General features: G+C 39.4%; 1 protein-coding gene across 9 annotated transcripts in view; it reads left to right on the top strand.

Moving 5' to 3' along the window:
* ARMC2 (armadillo repeat containing 2) overlaps positions 1-21,048 on the top strand; it is a 203,383-nt gene that overhangs the window by 158,079 nt on the left and 24,256 nt on the right. For all 9 annotated transcript variants that reach the window (XM_074368517.1, XM_074368518.1, XM_074368522.1 and 6 more), the window contains 2 exons: positions 12,104-12,249; positions 16,419-16,518. In XM_074368517.1, coding sequence (XP_074224618.1) covers positions 12,104-12,249; positions 16,419-16,518 — 246 coding nt within the window. The remainder of the gene's footprint in view (positions 1-12,103; positions 12,250-16,418; positions 16,519-21,048) is intronic.

The raw sequence follows: 21,048 nt of genomic DNA, 5'->3' as shown, positions 1-21,048 counted from the left end.
GGCGTGGGTGGGGCCCCCGCATCCCTGTCCAGCAGGAGAAAGCGGGGCCCATTATTGCTGCCACCTGAGAACATGCTCCTGCCTTGTCACCAAGTGCCATCTGTGTCAACTGGACACTGTCACTATGTATATGTGTTTAAATTTGCAGAATCCCGTGAACTGGACATTCCCTTGTGTTGAATTGAAACAAAGAAAAAGTATTTTGGGGTGGGGAGGGTATAGCTCAAATGGTAGAGCACATGCTTAGCATGCATGAGGTACCAGGTTCAATCCCCAGTACCTCCTCTAAAAATAAATAAATAAATCTAATTACCTGCCCCCAAGGAGAAAAAAAATAACTCTCAGAAGTTTAAAAAGTGTTTTGTATCATGTGAGCAATGTGGCTTCACTAGAATTACAGATGCAAATTTCCACTCTTGTGTGTGTATCACACTAACTGGCTTTTCTCTAGCTCGTTCTTGTGCACATTCAACCAAACAGATCTGGCCATGGGAAGAATTGTTCCATCACGCCAGCTTTCAGGACCTGGTAACTCTAGCCCATGAGGCTTTTTTTTTAAAGCAACTTTGTTCAGTTGAAAAAGTAAATTACTTGTGCCTGTACTAACAGAATACTGTCTGGAAGCCAGAGAGAACATGGCAAGGCAAAAGATAAAGGCAGAACTTTTTCTCCTTTGTGACTTTCAACTGAAGAATCTCAGTGGCTTTACCACCTATTATAAAATGTTGAATATTCTACCATCCAGCGTAGCGCTGGAGTCATCCTGTTCCCTAGAGCAGCCCTGCAGGAGGCAACTGAATGAGTGAAAAACATTTGAACCTGGACACTGAAGATTTTGTAGGATTTAGGAAACTGGGACCAAGGGGAAGGGATAAGGTGTGTTTGGGGGCTGCTGAAGAGGTAGATCTGTGCAGAGCAGAGGGTTTTGTTGGGAGGAGTGGGATTCAGAGGCTACAGGCACGGGCTGGAATACCAGGCTGCCGAGCGTGAACTTGGAGTAACGCAGGGCAGTTGGAGGTTGGTGCCCGGGGAGAAGGCGATGAGATCAGAGTGGCAGAAAGATAAATGTGCATAAGGTATCAAACTGATAAAGACCAAAATGCTGAAATGTGACGGGAGGAGAGTGTGTCAGTGGTACAGACAGATTGGAGGGTTCAGATCTCACATACAGCAGCCCCAGTTTAAGAGGCATTGCTGCAGTTATTAGATTTTAGATGGATTATAATGGAGATAAGAAATGGATGTGAAAGAAATCTCCACAGCATATGGGCCAGTGTTGCTCAGAGGAAGAAAAATGCTGAAGTGTTAAGATTTTTTAAGGTTTTCTCTGCATTGTTTCTTACGTATGTATCTAGCATACACATACATACATGTTTATCACATCAAGAGACACTGATTTCACAAATGCTTGTGGAATGGCTGCTCCATGCCAGGTGTGTTCTGGGTGGTGAATAAGGCAGTGGAGGGCAAGATAGCTGCCCGCAGAGGCTGACTTTTGGTGATACCCATGTCCAGATAACAGTCTTCTGGTGCCTTGTTCTTCTACAAAACCCTGGTGCTTCCACACATTCAGCACTGCATTCAGTTCTGCCTGCCAGACGCTGAATAGCATTTTGAGAAGGTTGAGTGGATGATTGCTGATGCTCAGAGGAACTGAGGGGCCACCACCACTTTCCACCAAGTGGAAGTGTTAATACTCCTGGTCTGGCAAAACTGGGGATGGGAATTTGTCTGTAAAATCATAAGCATAAAGAAGGTTAGTCTGTGCATGATCACTAAATTCCAGAATGCTAGAATTTCAGGAGAGCTCTCTGAAACTTGGAAAAAGAGAAGTACAGGCCAGCTAAAAGCAAGGCTCCCTAGATTCCAGCAGTAAATTACGTCACCTAAGGAGGTGACATGGACGAAATAGGAGCTTGTCGATGTTAATCTCGCTGGATTATCAGGAAGTGTTAGGGTTTACTGCTGACTTGCAAAGCCCAGCAGTTGGGAGGGGGTAATACAGGAGCCGAGGAAAATTCCTGGAGTCACCTCCATCACAACGTCTCTCGTGGTTTCCATCACACTCCCTTTCTGGAGAAGGGAGAAGAGTCTTCTGTGTGCATCAGTCACAAACAGACCCCAGTTCCCCTGGTATCTCATTTGTCCTCTTGTGTCTTGAGGATGCTGTGTACAAACCTGTTTTACCGTAATTGAAGAAAATCTCAAGGTAACTGACATTGACAATGAGATGATTTACAGGTGTACCGTGTCACTATTAAACACAGATTAAGTGAATCTCTTTGCGTACACCTGAAACTAACATTGTAAATTGGCTATACCGCAATTAAAAATAAGAATTAAAAAAAACCCAGGTTGACTTAAACTAACATTCCTATTATTTTTTTGATTCCTTTGTATTTCTTCTTTATGGCCTGATCCACTTGATTTTAAGTTCAATTCTTAAAGAAACGTATTCTTTCCCTGCTTCAGAGTTCACATTTTTGAAGTTAGAACTTTAGCACACCCCCAGGTAATGGGGTTTCTTTCCTTTTACACCTGTTTCCATTCTCTGGCCTCCGAGCCTGCAAGCTTCTCCACAGAGGGTCCTTCAAATCCTAATCTTTCCACCTCCTTGCTCAGTACATCTCCAGTGTCTTGTTCTTCCTTTTTCTAATCGGGGATCAGTCCTCCCAGCCCATGTCAGGCCCTGCTCCTTTCCTCCACTTTGGCTTTAGAGTGTGGGGAAAAGGAAAGTGAATCCTGGAGAAATTTGAGCCTGGGTGGCTTAGAAAATGATAATATTATTATCAGAAATTAGAGCATTACTCTCTAAGGGAACCGATGTGGTGAGAGGAGAGAGGGAAATGATGTAATTAGCCTTCACATGAAATGTGAAGCAGAATGTGCCAGCAGAATAGCCAGGCGGGACTGTCCAGAAGGCAGCCGGAGATAGGAACCCATGCTTAGCAGAGGAAGTAAAGCCAGAAAAGCGGATGTAGGGTCATCTACATGGAGTTGACAGTTAAAGTCGAGAAAGACAATGACATTACTCAACGGGAGGGTATAGAGAGAGGCTGGAGGAGGTTGACAACAGATTTCATAAAATGGCCAGATGTGTGAAATAGAAAGTGAAAAAAGAAGTGACCAGAAAATTAAGAAAGGATGATGTAGAAGAGAGCAGAGATTTTAAAAGCAGGGATTGGTCAGCTTTGGCAAATCCTGCGAGAACCCAGGGAAGGAGGGGTTCTGCTGCTTCATCTGGAGCAGTCTGAATGGGCAGGTGGGGTGGGGTCTGTCCTCGCTCTCCAAATCTTGCATGATTTATCCCTGTACTTTAAAATTAAAAGATGTTTTGATATAGTTGATTTTTTGTCTTTTAAGTTCTAAGCCCTAGAGTAGACTCCCCACAGTGGCTGATCTGAGTTTATTCCTGTATTCTGTATTCCAAACCCCACCATGTGGTACCATCGTCTTCCAGAGCCCCAATGGTCTTTCTGGCTTTGTGCCCCAGGGTTGGGACAGGGCTTCGTGCCACCATGTAGACTCTGGACTCTGGAGGAGGGTGCAGGCTATGTGCCATTCAGCTCTGTCACTCTGTGAGCCCCACTCCCCTCATCTCCCAAGGACTGGCCGTCTGTCTGGGTGTAAAGAGAGGTGGGAAAGTTAACTGAAGTGATGTATTGGTAGAACAGGACACGGCGTGTGGATGGCACTCAGCAGAAATGTAGTCAATATAATGAGATCAGAATCACCAAAGTGTGAAGCTTCAAAGAGCAATTACTTCTGATGAGAAAAAAAATTAATCATAAGAAATTGAGAAGACAGAATTAAAGCTGGAGTTCAAATCTTGGGTCTTTTTTATTTTTCTGGCTTTAACAAGCTGTGAGGAAATTGGAAGAGGGGGTGTTACATCAGCTTTTCAGGATTCCAGGTACATGGTGGACCCCAAGTTCTCAGTGCCAGTTATTCTCTGCTCCAAGGATTTGGGGAATTTAAGAGGTCTTGACTGAAGTCTGGGGATTCAATTAAACTGATTTAAATTACATTAGTAATTAAGGATTGTACCAAGGTGGTGGTGGGGGCTTTAAATTTTGCTTCAGTTATTTTTAATAGTTCTAAAATGTAAAGATTAATAAATTTTTATTAGGTAATTAATTATTATTAATATGAATACTTAGGCAGGAAAGTATGTTAACTTTCTTTCTCTGGCTTAACCCTGCCCATGGGAAGCCTGCCTCTTCAGACCATGAAATCAGAAACAAGGCAATAACTTCCATCTGATGGACTCTTGCTCTGGTTATTGGAGGAAATTGTGCATCTATAAAATGCAAGTGCATATTCTCATGATTATATTTCTTAAACTCTTACAGATAATTTTATTGGAGATTTGAGGATTAAACAGGAAAAATATTTTTAAACATCTCTTTGGAAAGTTTTGTCTGAGTACAAAGCAGCAGATGAGGTCACTTACTTTCTTATTGTTTTCATTAAGGTATATAATTACAATACAGTGAAATGCTTAGGTCTTACATGTTTGATGAGTTTTGACAAATAGCATATTCACACCCCTATGAAGAGGCAGAGGATTTCTATCACCTCAGAAATTTCCTCCCACCTCTTCCCAAAGAGAACCATTTTTCTGACCCCTTTCACCATAGATAAGCTCTGTCTGTTCTAGAATGTAACATAAATGGAATATACAGTGTGTACTTTTGTGTGTGTGGCTTTTTTTTTTAAACTTTTATTTTGAACTAAGTGTAGATTCACAAGATGTTGCAAAAATAGTAAAGGCTTCTCCCAATGGTGACATCTTCCATAACGATAAGACGTGAAAACCAGGATACTGATGTGGGTACAATACAGTTAACTAGAGCACTGTGTCTGGCTTATTTCACTTATTATGTTTGAGATTAGGGGAAACTCGTTTGTCACCATCTTTGGTTTTGTTATTAGGCTTACTAATTTTTAAACGATGTATTTGCTTATGGGAAGGGTCATATTTTCTACTTATGAGGTTTCCTTCTTATAAAGGAATACCCAGGAGTATAACTACCCACTCCCTCATCCAGCTGGCATGTGAGAGTAGGCAGTCAGAGGCTGCTCTTCCCTTTCTTGGGAAGAGGCTACATACAGGCAACTCGTGTTCACCTCGGATTCCCCAGGGACAGCATATATGAAGATCTGGGGGAAGCTCAGAGATCCCAAACGTGCAATGCGTTGGGCTTTGAATTTGAAAATAAGAGACTAAGGCAGATGGGAGGAAAGTTGGAAGATGTACTTTGTAGACGAGGTGGTATGCTCTGTAATCCTGAGCCCTGAATTAGATTTGCCCACCATGTCACAGGCCACACCTGCCCCTGGAGGAGCAGAGGAGAACACCTGTGCTCACCGAGCAGGACGTGAGGGGTGGAGAGTGACCAGGAGATAACGCTAAGGGATGTCTACAGCAGGACTGGGCAATAAGTATCCTGCGCCGGTTGTTTCTGGGGAGAGCCATTTGCTTTTCAATCGCTGTCATACCTGCTCAGTCTCATCTGTTCATTGTAGATGTATTAGTTGTGGCAATACAGAAATGGCACTAACTTTAACATGTAATTCTGGAAATCATTGTTTTTGCTTTGTAGTTCTTAAAGCATTATCTTTTTTCAGACTCATTTTCCTTATTTTGCTGCACTGGCACTCTCTCTGGTTTAGATGACATTCAAATTTCAACTGTACTGACACATATATTGGCCACAACTAGAAGAATCAGCTCCCTACTCATTTTATCAAGGTAACTGACACAGCGGCAGTCAAAGGAGAAACAATAATAAACATAGGCAAACGTTGCCTAGAGTCTCAAAGTAGGGCACAGGGGTTTGCGGCAGGCAGAACCATTTCCTGCTGAAGTAGGACACCCGTGGTAGGGATGTGCGCCACAGCCAGGCACCAGGTGTTACCAAGGATTGTGAATTAATGTTGTTTTCATTTGCATGTATCTTAAGTCTGATAAAATGCTTAGGAATTTCTGGAACTAGTGGTTTCATGTGTACAGTGGCATCTTATCATTGGTTTCTTTTGTCAGCCAGAACTCATCACATATGAGACAATGTGAAACTTCTTGGGTGACCACAGGGGCTCTGGTTTTGGCATTATATGTGGTCTCAATTGGGCAGAAATCCAGAAAATGAATATGCTTTCATGAATAGAGGGAGATAGTTTTGCTGAGGTTGGAAAATGGTGTGGCTTTGGTCTTAAACCATTTGACACTGTTTGCGGTCTCTGGAGGTTGTGTTTATTCTTTCACAATGTCAGCGGGAAGTGAACCATTCTGCAGTTGGCAGTGAAGTTGAGATAAAGCTCTAGGGATTTGGGTAATGGCTATTCCAGATGATTGAGAAATAAAATGAGTGCTTTTCGGAGACGGTCAAGTGGAGCAGGGAAGACAACAGACAAGGGGTCGGAACCCCAAATGCCCACCTACCTGCAGCTGGTGGACTTTGTGAGCTTCAGTTTCAGCCCTCATCTGAAAAGAGGGGCTCATAAGACCTTTTCTATCTACAATGTGGGGTTGGTTTAGGGAGCAAATGAAATCAAGCTTACGAGATAGCCTTATTAAAAAAAAATAATGTAGATGGTCAAATCTTTTTCATAATACCATTCAATGGATAAAAATGAAATGAATCTTGATGCTAATTTTGGTAGAGGAAGCATACTAACTTTCAAACAGTTAATGGTACAATTTCCAATTGCATTGTGTTCCAAAGTTTTCTTTGAAAGCTGTTTGTCTTTGAAATTGGGGAAATGTTTCTCCAAGGAGCAATGCCATGATGGATGGAGAAGTTCCCGAGCTAGCCAAAAAGCCTGGTCAAGTTGTGATGCGCCTAAATGGGGGTTCGGTGGTGGGATGTGAGCTACAAGCCCCTCTGATCTGGGGCCGCTCTGATGGCTACTTGCCTCTAGGGCAGAATTTGGTGAGTTCCCTGGGGACTGAGGACTCTGATGCGGGGGCGGGGGAGAGCGCAAAAGAAAGAGAGAAGGTCATCCACTCAAGAAGTGAGCAGTAAGTGAAGGCTGGGTGGAGAGCCAGCCCTCCCCACCGTGCGCCCACCCTAGTACATTAGAGAATGGTAGGGGTGGGGCCCCAGCTGCTGGGCCTGTGTCGTTCTTCTCAAGTCCGGTGATCCAGACTGGGGAGCCTCGTATTTTAAGGCAAAGATTTCATGTGTTTGCTAAGGTTTTTAAATTAATTAATAGTTGGAAACATAATTTGAAATTGAAGTACCCATGAATGATTGAAAAAAAGATGCCAAATCTTTTAAATTCCAATTTTACTTTACTAAAATGCTGTTTGAGCCTGCATAAATTATCTAATTACTTCCTAATACAAGTTTTCCCTTTAAAATGGGTCTCCTAATGTTGACTGCATGATGAGAACTTCGAGGCCCAACTCATTTAATGTGAGATAGGACAGCTTTTTCAAACTCATCAGGTGTTTTACCTAGAGATTCCAAGTGAGGGTGGGGCCCAATCTTATGATCAAGGAATCTGGGGAAACAGAAAAAGCTGCCTCAGGAAAAGTGAGTGCCATAAAGTTGTAGAGTGTAGCCCTGTCATTTTCCAGCGGTAGATTAGTAACCAGAATCTCACCAGAATGTTTCTTCCCTGATGTATACAAAAAAAATGTTGGTCCCTTTTTGTCCCAGACATCATCCAACAACTGCTTCAATTTTTATTAAATCCTCTCTGTGGGTTACTAATTCCATATTCTTGTCCTTTTTTTGGTTCCCACTGGTTGCCCTCTGACTCAGTATATCTGTCCCAAGGGGTGGCACATTAAGAGAGAGGAAAATAGGAATTCAAACTCTTGTTTTTCAGTTTGCTGCTTCTTGGTGAGATGACAGTTAAGAGGTTGGGAATTGTTCCAGTAAGCCCTTTAGAAGCTAAACAAGCATCTCTGTGTGCATCTAATTTTTACTTTTCGTGTGTGTGTCATAAAGTATTTGAGATGGCTTAAAAGATTATGTACAATAAAATAGAAAAGTACATAACTAAGTGGAGTTAGGAATAATAAAAGCTAAATAGAGAGTCAAGAAAGAAACGAATACATTTCTCCAAACATGAAGCTTGGGCTTTGGTCAAGTCCAGCAGTGGGGTAGGGGGGTGGGCGGGCCCCGTGGGTGGGTTTTCCTGGTGGGGTGGGAAGCAAAGCCTCAGCGGCAGAGCACACAGCTCATTAACAATTTCCGCAAATGTATCTCTGTTAAAAGTTGGAGCAAGGTTGAGAGTTAAGTGGGTTGACTTGGAATTTGCCTTTACTGTTACCACGGTATTTGGCTAGCCTCTCCTCCCACTGATCTCTTTACATTTTTCCCAGAAAAAGCCACTTGTCTGTGCTCAGAGTATGCAGCCCCAGCCCCACCCGCAGTGAGATTGTGGGCTCACAGCCAGCCTCTCAAAATGGGGGGCCTTCCCTACTGCATCTGCCCAGTGACCTCCCCCTGATCTCCTCCCTCGGGGTTTAAGCTCTGGTTTACCCCCAGGCCTCTGCTAATCCCCGCCCTTAGTTGCCAGAGGCTTCTTAAAGGGGAAAAGGCTCCTTTTCCGTCTCCCTTGTCCCTTCATCTCCTTCCTCCTCCTTTTTTCCTTCTTTTCCCTCCTAATCCCCTCCTCCTTCCCTTCTCCTGTGTACCATCCAGCCAGCTTTTTATGAGTGTATTTAGTGTCCTCTGGGTAGAAAGAGGAATAAGAAACCATTCATACCCCAGGGAAGCTCAAAGTAGGAGAGAGAGTGCTTGAAACAAGTGGTCAGGAGTCTGTGATGGGTGCTGAACGGGCATGAAAAGGACAGTCTGTTAACCTGGAAGAGGGAGCAATCAACCACTGAAAAGTCTTCACAGAGGAGAAGTGAGCCTGAGCTGGGTCCAGAAACATGAGCAGGAGACAGCCAGGTGGAGAAGAGGCAGAGGAGTGTGATGGAGGACATTCTAGGCAGGAGCATTGGATGAGGACGTTGTGTGTAGGGCAGAGCCTGAGAGATGACCCATGTGGAGGGGAGAAGGAGGAAGGGAGGTGAAGGAGATGAGCCTGGTGGGGTGAACTCTGCTTTAGCAAGTGAAGTGCCTTTATGATATGGATTTTGCCTGGTATGCCACCAGAAATCAGAGGAAGTCTTTGACTGGGGAAGGTTGGGCATTGGGATGCTCCATCTAGTAGCAGGGATGTTGTAGGGAGATGAACCCAACAAGGGAGAGAATGTGGAAGGAGCCCATTCAAGGGGGCCGTAGGGTTTGGGGAGGAAATGAAGTGGGCTTAAATGGAACCAGCAGCCCTGGTGATGGGAAGAAGAGGTAGTGCAGGTGACCAGTCAGGTATGAAAAGGGAAGGGGGAGGGGGGTGAGGAGGCTAGGAAGGAGCTGCTGCCATGAATGAGATGAACAGGGAATACACTAGGGACCAGCCCCCTCCAGGAAGTCCGTTTTTGTTTCATATATTATTCTTTATACTTCTGCTCCTTTTAAATCAGCTTAAAATACATCTGCCTCAGAGATATTGTCTGATTCAGCCATGGTTTTCTGATATCCTTTCTATTTATACTAGTGCTTCCTTTTAGGTAGGGATTCATCCGTTCCATCCACAGATGTTTATTGAGGACCCTTTGTGTGCCAGGCACTGGATCTGGGCCTGGGGGGCACAATGGTGAAAAGATAAAAGTATGTACCCTCACTGAAGCTTCTGGTATAGAGGAGTAGACAGACAATAAAACATAATGTTAAGTCACCTAAGGTAAGTAGTTTGTGGAGGGGTGTGTGGATGAGATGAAGTTTGAGGGATTGGTAAAATTTGGGCCATACTGGGCCTTGTAAACCATGGTCAGGAAACGGAATCCCAGGAGCAGTGGGCAAAGAGCCAGTAGGGCTTAGGGTGACAGAAAGCAGAAACGCGGGATTCTGGAATATCTCTGAGGCCTGGGACTTGAGCAACTGGATCGATGGTGGTGTCATACATTGAAGCACCACTATGTATTTTTCAAGTGCAAAGTATATGTTACACATATGTTAATTCTGCCAGCATCACAGCTGACAAATTTGGAAACATTCGAGGTGGCATATCTCACTCAACTGCATGTACTCCACACTATGTGATATAGGCAGTAAATGGAGACGGATTTAAAATCAGGTAACGTGTCTTGTATAAATGTGTGTTTCCACTCTTGATTCAGGCCATTTGTAAAAGTTCTGTATTGGGGGAAAAAGAACCTTAAGCTGTCATAACTTTTTCTAAGGAGGGGAGAAAAAAACTAAGGTTGAAACAAGAAAATAAAAGCTCCCTAAGAAAACTATGGAACCTCCTGCTGACAGCATCCTGTGCCAGAGGTCAAGTGTGGGGAGCAAGAAGATGACAGCAGATTGAGGTGCCCACTCTGTGAAGCCTTGGGGACCAGGGAAGGGGAAGTGTTTCTGTGCACGATGGGTGGAATGGGGGTTGCTTGGTCTCCCATGGTCTCTGTCTGGTTCAGGCCAGGATTCACAGGGACATCAACGTTCTTTGGTGTTGGAGAAGGGAAGCTTTGAGTCATCCTTTGGACTGATACAAACCAGCAGTGCTCCAGTGCCTGGGCTGTCTCTGAAGAAGAACAGGTAGAGCCAGGGTCAGATGATGAGAATTTTCCATTTTATTGTGGTGATGGCCTGGAATGCCTAGAATGGTTTATTAGCTTTCACAGAAGGCCTATTCCTTAGGATAGGAGACTACATTGTAGATCCGCGGTCAAATGGAATGCCTGAATAGTTTGTTTCTCCTCCAATGTTTTGGATACCGAATCTTTCAGGGAAAAGTTTACTGAAGTGCTGCCTAATTGAATTGACTACAAAAGACTGGCTCACATTTACTTGGAGCATTATTTTTATTTTCTCTGCTTTCAAAGTGGACAGTTATATTTTAACAAAATCCTTTTGTTGTGGTTGTTACAAAGGAAAACTAATCAAAGATACATGTCATCTTAATAACTGTTTGTAAAGTTTATTAATTATGGCTGTAATGATGCTTAATATTTACATAATGCTTTACAGTGTAGGAAAACATTGTTACCTTTTTTCTGCCTGATGCACACAACCCCAACTGGTGAGCAGGAATTATAACCCCCTTTTCACAGATGAGGAAAGGGGGAAGTTGAGGAATGAGTAAGCATGGAAGTCGCATAACTAGGATGAGATTTGAGACTTGAAAATATCCATTATTCACTCTAGGCCAGTGATCTCTTCTGCATTTTGGGGGTGAAGACCCACAACAGAGTTGGGGCTGGGACACACAAGTTTTGAGCTCCTGTTAGTTCGCTGGCACTGGCAATGCCATCCATTCATCTCATCCCTTTGAATCCTAACAGCCCCAGGGTAGTTATCACCATCCCCACTTTACTGATGAGAAAAATGTGCTCTGGGAGGGTAACTAAGCTAAGCTGGTGAGTGGTAGGGCTGGGGTTTGACTAACTCCTGAGCTAACCCCCTTAACCAGTAGTCTGCCTAAACCATCCCACGAGGAACACTCACCCTACATATTTAAAATGATTAGGTAACAGCAACTTTTATTTCATGAATTTGTTAAATTGTTCTCTTCTCCACTTTTAGACAAGGGTTAACGTACATAGCTTTTCTGAACTTTTTTTTTTTTTTTTTTTTTACAAAATAAGACAAATTTGTAAGACATCAGTCCTTTCCTCTTGGAAGAGAATATTCTTTGGATAAAACATTATTATTTGATGGTACTTATAAGAATATGGAAGAAGAATTTTCTAATCTGTGGAACTGACCTGCCATGTCACAGGGTCAGTAGATGATCTCATGACTGCTGCTAAACCCAGATGAAGATTTGTTTAACCCTGGGGTTTGGGTATATTAATTGCTTCTTAACACGAATATTTCATTCATTACTTTTGAACCAACGTAGACTTTCTTTGCATTCATTTCTTGGTTTTCATGTTATACTGCTTGTGACTAGGCCCATGTTCTCTGATGGGAGATGCATAACGGGGCCTCGGTTTAGTTTCTGATGTAACTACACTTATGGTATGAATTGTGCTATGCTGATTAGTGTTGCTGTATTTTCAAATATTAAAAAATGGCACTAACATGGTTTTTCTCAGATGACTGCTACGCTGAGAAACTTGGTTGATTCACCACTGGCAAGAAGTAAGCTGCTAAGCATCAGTGCCCTTCCCCAGCTGTGCACGGTGATGGGACAGTACACAGGTGACAAGGATGTCTGCACCAATATTGCCAGAATATTCAGGTAGGTAGACTAGGAAAACAAAGCAGCCTTCCAGAAATGTTAATGCTTAGATTTTGGGGTTATCTTTAATATTTGTGTGCGTGACTGGCAAGGATCCTGTTTTTGCTTTTTACCTCACCTAGAACAAAAGGTAAATCTAGTGGCCCAAGTTAAAAATAAGTTATTTAAACCAATGACTCCATTTCTTATGTGTTTCTAATGTGAATCTAAACTCATTGATTGTAAGTTACTTTTACTAAAGTTGTGAGTTGTGAGTTATCCTAGTATTTTTACAAAACAAGCAAATAAAACTTCCTCTCAGCTTGTTGGAGATAAAGAGATACACCGCAAAACATGGCAAACTTACTCGTGCATTTGTAAACGACGCTTAAGGGTTTTAACTCAAGAAAGAGGCCATTGCCTAGAAAGTCTGACCTGACTTAATTTGTAATCAAAGGTTATTTTATTTCAGTTGTTTGACAGAACTTTGGCTCACGCATTCCCTAGTCATGTTTCTACTTTACTCCAGAAGCGATGATCTCTGAAAACAGGTTGCCTCAAAGTTAGATGTAGCTATATTTCAGAACTGTCTTTTAATTATGATTTTATATTTGTTCCCTCACTGCTCTTTGCCAGTGTTTTCACATAATGATCCCTCAAGAGACCTGGACCTTTCTTGAACGATAATATTGTAGTTGTTTAACAAAGTACAAAATTTCCTAAAGACTGAACTTGTAATTGACCCCAGCATGAGGATAGGAGTCCAGCTTTGATCTTTTAGCAATGCACTTTCCTGTCTGGGTACTTAATTACTCCCCTTTTGAAGCCCTGTAAAATCGTAAAGAGTTTCTTTCTGTGTACAGCGGCATGTAGAGATCCAATTTAATTTTTTCCCATGGGGATAGACAGTTTTCCCAGCACATTTTATCGACTATGCCATCCTTTTTTTTTCACTAATTTTGAATGCCTAGTCAGTCAAACACAAGGCTCCATCTGCACGCAGGTCTGTTTCTAGGCATTCTGTTCAGTCCATCCTCAGACCAGTACCACATTGTTTTTACTATTATGGATTTTAATCTTGCTATAAGGTTAATCCCTCACTTCTTTTCTCCTTTAAGATACAAATTCTTATTTTCTCTTCTTCATGAATTGGAGAATCAGGTAAAATCCATATAGGAACTTTGAATTTTTTTCATGGAACCACACTGAGTATGTAGAGCAGTTGGGATGGAGGTGGAGAGAACTGACATCTTTATGATGTCGAGTCTTTCATCAGTAAACATTTTTTTGGGGGGGGTAGGTAATTAGGTTTACTTATTTATTTTTAGAGGAGGTACTAGGGATTGAACCCAGGACCTTGTGTATGCTAAGCATGCACTCTACCACTTGAGCTATACCCTCCCCCCATCACAACGTAAATAAATATTTGTGATGTCTTCTTATAAGAAAATTTTATAATTTTCTCCAAAAAGTTTTTATACATCTTTTGTTGGATGTATTCCTTCATGGCTTATGCTGCAATTATGAATGTAATCTTTAAAAAAAAATTCTAATGAATATTGCTTACGTATATGAGTAGTATGGATGTAGTTTGCTTGTTAGCTTATATCCAGGAAATCTTGATTAACATTAGGTCTTAAAGTTAGTCTATAGAGTCTCTTGGATTTTATATGCAAATTATATGCAAAAGAGGACACTACTGTTTTTTTCCCACTATTACAACTCTTCGCCCCTGTCCCCTCCTTTTTCTTAGGTGCATTGCTTAGGATATCCAATACAAAGTTGTGAGAGTATTCAGCTGGCTGACTTCCTTCTGACTTTAAAGGAAGTATTTTGGGGGGTTTACCAGTTGAAATTAATATTTGTTATAGGTTTTTGTAGATGCCCTTTAACAGTTAAGGAACAATTTTCTCTCATTAATGGATTTTAAATTGCTTTGAATGCTTGCCCTAAGTCTATTTTGATTATGTGGATTTTCTTTGTTTAATTTATTAATGTACTAGATTACGTTAATAGATTTTCTCATGTTAAACCATTATATATCACTAGGTTTATTTAAATAATATTGTGTTTAGGATTTTTCACATGGTAACGCGTTAGATTGACCTTGAAAGTATGTTTCCTTTCTCATATTGTCCTTGTCTGGCTTTAGTGTCAAGTTTATACTAGCCTCATAAAATGAGCTGGGATATATTCAAACATGCTTCTGTTTTCTAGAAGAATTTCTGAAAATTAAACTTACTGTTCCTTGAAAAGTTTGTAGAACTTGCTTCAAAAACTGTTTTATCCTGGTGTATGTGTGTGTGTATCTGCGTGTATGCATGCATGTGTGAATACCGTTGACTACTGAGTCACTTTCTTTAATGGCTTTATGTCTAGTCGTATTTCCTGTTTCTATTTGGGTCAGTTTCTAAAAGTTTTATATTTTTATAGGAATTTTTCCATTTATTTAAGTTTTCAAACTAAAATCATTCCAGATATTCTCTTATTATCTTTTTAACCTCTGTTGCATCTTAATTGTGCCCCTTATGGTTATATTATTTATTTAACAAGCACTCATACAGTACCTACTATGTGCCAGGCAATGTTCTAAGCACTTTCCAAAAACTAATTCATTTACTCCTGATAACAACTTTAAAAGGTAGGTACTTTTATTATTATCTTCATTGTGCATATAAGAAGCCTGAGGCATAGAGAAATTTGATAGTTTTCCCAGGGCCATTCAAACCAGGTAGAATTCATACATTTAACCACTATGTTATACTGCCTCTTCATTTTGATATTGATTTTCATTCCTTATTTTGATTGTTTATTATGTTTCTCTTTTTTTTCTTGATGATTCTTGCCAAAGGTTTGCCAATTTTATTAGTTTTTGCAAAGAACCAACAGATTTATTGATCCACTCTACTGTATGTTTATTTTCTGTTTTATTCCTTCTGTTCTTATCCTTAGTAATCCCCTTCTTCTACTCTTTCTTGATATATTTTTCTTCTGCTTTGGTTAGATATTCAGTTCCTTTCTTTTCAGCCTTCTTAAGGTTATAGATTTTCCTCTAACTACTGCTGCAGCTACATCTCACAAATTTTGATTTGTAGCATTTTTGTTATTACTCAGATATAAGTGTATTTTTGTTTTTGTGTTTGACCCATAAGTTATATGTCTTGAAATCTCTAGAAGTTTGTTTTTCAAACAATGTATTTTTAATTGATTTCTTTTTTAACATGTTTATTTATTTTTATTTATTTATTCACTTTCTAATTGAAGTATATATACTTCAATATATATAGAAGTATATATATTTCACTTATATATAATTTATATATAATTGATTTACAATGTGTTAATTTCTGCTGTATAGCATAGTGATTCATTTATATTATATATATGTTTCTTTTCATATTCTTTTTCATTATAGGCCATTACTGAATGAAGACACTGAATATAGTTCCCTGTGCTATATAGTAGGACCTTGTTGTTTATCTGTTTTATATATAGTAGTTAGTATCTACTTTGACCAGAAAATGTGATCTGAGACACCAATTCTTTGAAAATTTCCTTAGACTTATTAATGGCCTGGTACATGATCAAGTTTTTAAAACATTAATGTTGTTTTACCTATTAATCTGTCACTTAATGAGAGATTTATGATCATCTATCAATTTGATGTAGGTTTGTCAATACTGCCTTGTGGGTTTTGTTTGCTTGCTTAGTTTTGAAAATTTGAAGCTATTCTCAAGGCTTTTTGCCTTACGGTCTATTTTGCCCAATAATAATATACCACTACCACTAGTATATTCAAGCAGTTTAACATTTGCTTCTGATGGAGCTCCAGGAGATTGACTGGTTGGTGTCCAACCAGATTTTATGTAAATTTCTTAGCTTGTGTTTTCTGAACTACATGGGCAGTGTAAATTCACACCTTGTACATGTGTTAGAGGTTTCAGGTTTCTCTTGTCCAAAGGTCTTTAAAAAAATTTTTCCCCATGCTCCCATCCCCTGCCCCGCCAAGTCTAGAGCAGACCACAAGCCTCCATGAGGCTTCTCTGGACTGGTGTGTGGAGTACTTCTGGTCTCCTTTTCATGCATAGGGCAATGCTTTGAAGGTCTGCATTTAAAGTAACACTACGTATATTTGAGCTTTATAGAAAGACAAAGTTTATTTTTTGTTTTCCCATTTGATATTTCTGCAGCAAACTTACTTCTTATCATGACTGCTGTGTAGCCTTGGCCAACTATTCCAGATGTTACGCCTTGTTTTTGAATCTGATAAACAAATACCAGAAGAAGCAGGTCAGTTCTTCACACATTTAATTCTTCAACGTGTCTTTCTTTGCACTGGTGTATTTGTGTAAGCCCAAGTTGAATGACTATGTTTTGAATGTACAGGTTTCTATTAGAAGCTTCCATTCAGTGTATGACAGGCTGTTCCCAGGAGGCAGAGAGTTCCACACAGGAGTTGGGGAAGGAGTAGTTTGAGGCAGGAATGGGCTCAACAGGATGTCGATGCATTAGGAGGATTCATGATTTGGGGTAGAGGGTGGGTGGACTACTACAGTGTCGTTCCTTCCAGTGATCTGTAGACCCCTACATGAAAGTCACCTTTGGGTGGGGTGGGGTTACACTGGTTATTTCTAAGGCCCAGCCCCAGCCTACTAAGCCAGATGGGTGCAGAGGGGCCTAGCCAAGAACTACAGGGACTTCTGATGCAAACTATAATTTGGAATCCCCTACACTGGGTATTCTCTGAAGATTCTTCCAGCCCTGAAATTCTCTTAACTTTTTGATACTGTTGCATTTAGAAGATGACATTTCTAGGTAAGTATTTAAAGGAAATAATTTGGTTTTAATGGATTGGACAAAACTGTGTAAAGCTGTTTAAAAAAGGAAAGAACTCACAAATGATTTCCCCTTAATAAAATTATAATACTTGATACACATACTAATTTGTATTATAAGTTTTTGATTATTCACTAAATGCAGTCTAGTTTATTCGCCTTTATAAACGATTCAAGTGACATCAACTCTTTAGTGGAGACAGTTTATACATGAGGACAATATATATTCATTTCAATTGTGGTAAATTTTCAAAATCACACAGTAGGTTTCACCAGTTTAAAACCAAATAATTTATGTATATACTAAGACTATTTTAACATAAAGTTTTGTGTTTGTTTATATTTGCCATATCAAAACCACCTCGAAATGTGGTTTGCCACAAATAGCACTGAACTGATTTTTACCCAGCCAAATACTTCTGCTGAGAATGACTAAATTTGTCAGATTTTACACTATTATCAGTTATTTACTAAAAAGGTTACTGGTCTCTTTTGGTTATATAGATGATAAAGAAATTTCTGTGCTCATGTTATACCATTACTACACTTTAAAAATGATGAAACTTTGCTTAAAGTGTTAATAAGCTTCTATTTAACTTTAAAAAGCAGATTTACAAGTATGCCCATGAGTTCCTGATTCTGAGTAGTTGGAGTACAAATGCTTCCCCCTATGTATCTTCTATCTTCTCTAAATTACAGAATTTGAAAGACTTCAAAGTATAAGAATTTGCTATGTCAGGTGAAGAATGAATTTGATTAATCTTCCTTAAAATATTCACAGTCTATTGTTAATTTCAGTGTCCACTAAGCATTTATTGATTTAGATTTTGGTACAATGTATTGTCAGAACTCTAATATTTGGATAAGTGAAGTAACCCAATAGGAGCTTAGGCACTCCTATTCTTGGTTTTCTTTTTTAAGGAAAAAATTCAAATGGTAGAAAAGATAGTTTACTGTAACATTAAAAGAATCTTTTAGATATCATACTTAAAGAGAGATTTACTTATGGATTTTATTTTTTTAGTTTTGTTTTATGGAATTATTTTATGGGTTTTCATTGTAATCTTATTTTACCATCATTGTTTCTTCTTTGCTTTGGTGTTTTGATCATGGATGACTTAGATGACAGTAAGTGGAGAAGACACCTTGGCCTTGCACTAGAATTTTTAAATGTGGGTGAAACATTTCTGTTTAACAGTTTGATTTCAAATTATGTCATAACCCGTAATTTTTTTTTAAAAAAGAAAGAAAACCCCCATCAGTTCAGTACTGACAAATAGCCCTGTTGTTTTACGGCATTCCTGGCAGGTAACTTTTAGTTTCTCTGATTTTAGCTTAGGTGATGGCTATGGCTAATAAACAGTGAAAAGTCCTGGTGTCTTGCTAACGTGAAATATTTGAGATGTCAGCATAGTTAAGGGTGTGCTTGTTCTGGTTCAAGGAACTAAAAGTTTAATTGGCATAAAATTTTAACACACTTCTTACTGAACTGCTTTTCACTTTGGGCCAATAGTTGTGTGTAAAGCAAAATTGATGTTTAAAAGCCACATTTTTCTCCATTAATTTATGTTATAATTTTATGTTTCTATTGAAATTATTTTGGCCCAAAGAAGAGTAAAGAGCATCTTGCAAGCTAAGTACAGCAACATGTTGCTTTCAGAACCGTCAAAGAAATGTGTAGTTTATCCCCCAATCACCAAAATTATTTTAATCATTGTTGTGAAAATCATATTCAATTATATTACATATTTCCTTGTCTTCTCAGAAGAGATTAAAAATAATTTAACCTCTTCTTGATGCCAAAGGCCAATATTGCCAGCATTAATTGTTACTCTAGAAGTTATTTGTCCCACAGTGGGAGCAGGAGTCTATTGATGAAGTTCTTTAAGTGTCTGTGTCTTCTTTTTGTAGATTTCCCTCTCTCCCTTTCTGTTGTTGTTAAGTTTGCCTTTGGTAATCCTTATCTGTCTTTTGCAATTATTTGCAATTAGCAGGGGGACCTCATAACCAAACTCGTTAAAGTAACACTTAAAAAAAATAACATTTAAAAAGTCTAAAATAAATTTGAATATGAATAGGTTCTTAATGAGAAAGGCTTGAGGGACTCTGATGAAATTTCTCTTGTCCCTTCTCATCTTTGGAAGCCAATTCACATTTCAAGATGTAGCTCTTGTGTTCCCTTCTCTGTAAAGACTTCGAAGACCAGTCATTTTCTTCCTCTTCAGTGCATCATTTTATTTTTATTTTTCAAATGTTCGTAGCAGCTTTATTTGTAATAGCCAAAAACTAGAAACAACCAAATTTGTCCTTCACTGGATGAATGGCTAAACAAACTATGGAATATCCACACCGTGGAATACTATTCAGCCATAAAAAGAATGAACTATTGATGCACACTGCAATCTAGATGAATCTTCAGAGAATTACACTGAGTGAAAAAAGCCAATCCCAAAAGGTTACACACTGCATGCATCATTTCAAAGACTTTAATGTAGCTAGTACACCCACCTAGTACAGCCAGAGCTAAAGACCCAAGTAGTATGTCACTGATCTTAACCATTTCACTATTATTAAGAAAAATTATCCAAAACTTAGAACTGGGGTGTGGGGTGGGAACCTACATGTCCTGACAAGTTATATTGGGTCATTGTTTAACAGGCAGGGCTTAATTCTCAAGGAGAATGTATCTTTGTTTAAACTTGTTGTTTACTATTTGATTAGAACTCAGACACTATAAAGTTACACATTAATTTGTAGATTTTTTTTCTGGTAGACAAGATAACCTCAAAGTTATGGTTTATTACCCTTAAGCTATTAGCCAGGTGTGTATCCAACTAGTAATCTTATTCTAACATTCTTTTTAATGCTTGTAAACACCCAGTTCTTTGATGGTTCTTGGAGCCAACTTTACCATTGTATTGGCTTCCCTTATTAATGAGATAAATAATATTTTAATATGTTAATTTTATATTTCTATGGGAGCCATGTTAACTTTTTACAAATTATACTTTGAGTCTATACTATCTTTTACTTATGCATAAGAATGCAATGTTAGTTTTGAACCATCTTTGATTTTTTTATCATAAGAGAAATAGATACATGATCTATATTTTCCTCACAACCAAAATATTTTAGAAGAGCACAGGAATTATTCAGGCAACAAGGAAGAATTTTATGTCCCAACTACTTCCTAAAATCATAAGCCAAAAGCTCTCAGGGATCCTTGTAAATACTTCTTTTGTGATTCTCCAAATGGTTATCATTTGTGTAGCTGCTTCACCCACTTTTGGGATTTCCTAAGGACACAGGCCTTGTCTTGATAAACTTGAGGTGATGCTTGGCATAACGGACTCATGAATAAGTGCTCAAAGCATGAGTTTTGAGTATGTGAAATGCTTTGGAATCCGTCAAGTATTATACAGTATTTCTTCTAGTCCTTTAGCATTTCTTCCTTAAATATGTACTTTCCTCTTCCTACTTTGGAGGAGGAAATAATAATAATTTTTCTCACTTTTTTTTTTTTTAAATTGGTGGACTGCCATAACAACAGCAAAACAAAAATGATGGACCTTAAATGACTTCAGCACAGCATCCTAGCAGAGCATTCCTGTTCCCCTTGGCCCAGGTGGGCAGTATGATGTGATTCGTTTTTCCTCTTTGCCTAGAGATTAAAGTAATTTCCAGAAACCCCACATCATATGCTGATGTGAGTGTATTAATCTATAGGGGCTCAAACTTTGCTACACCTGAGGCTTACTTGGGTGTTGAGGCTTTGAACTGATCTCTGAAACATACATCAGTCCTCTAGCAATTTTAAAATGGAATTATTACTTCCTAGAACTATGGTTTTTTTCAGCTCTAGGAAATGTTTCTCCAAGACTAACTTGGGTTGTAGACACATGCGTACTTCGGAAGTTCTATGATCTCTTCATGTACATAGCTGTCACCCAGTGATTAAACAATCAGAAAGAGTCTATAGACCTTA

Source organism: Camelus bactrianus, chromosome 8, assembly GCF_048773025.1.
Source record: "Camelus bactrianus isolate YW-2024 breed Bactrian camel chromosome 8, ASM4877302v1, whole genome shotgun sequence".
In the NCBI taxonomy this organism is placed as follows: domain Eukaryota; kingdom Metazoa; phylum Chordata; class Mammalia; order Artiodactyla; family Camelidae; genus Camelus; species Camelus bactrianus.
This window is presented reverse-complemented; position numbering and strand designations above follow the sequence as displayed.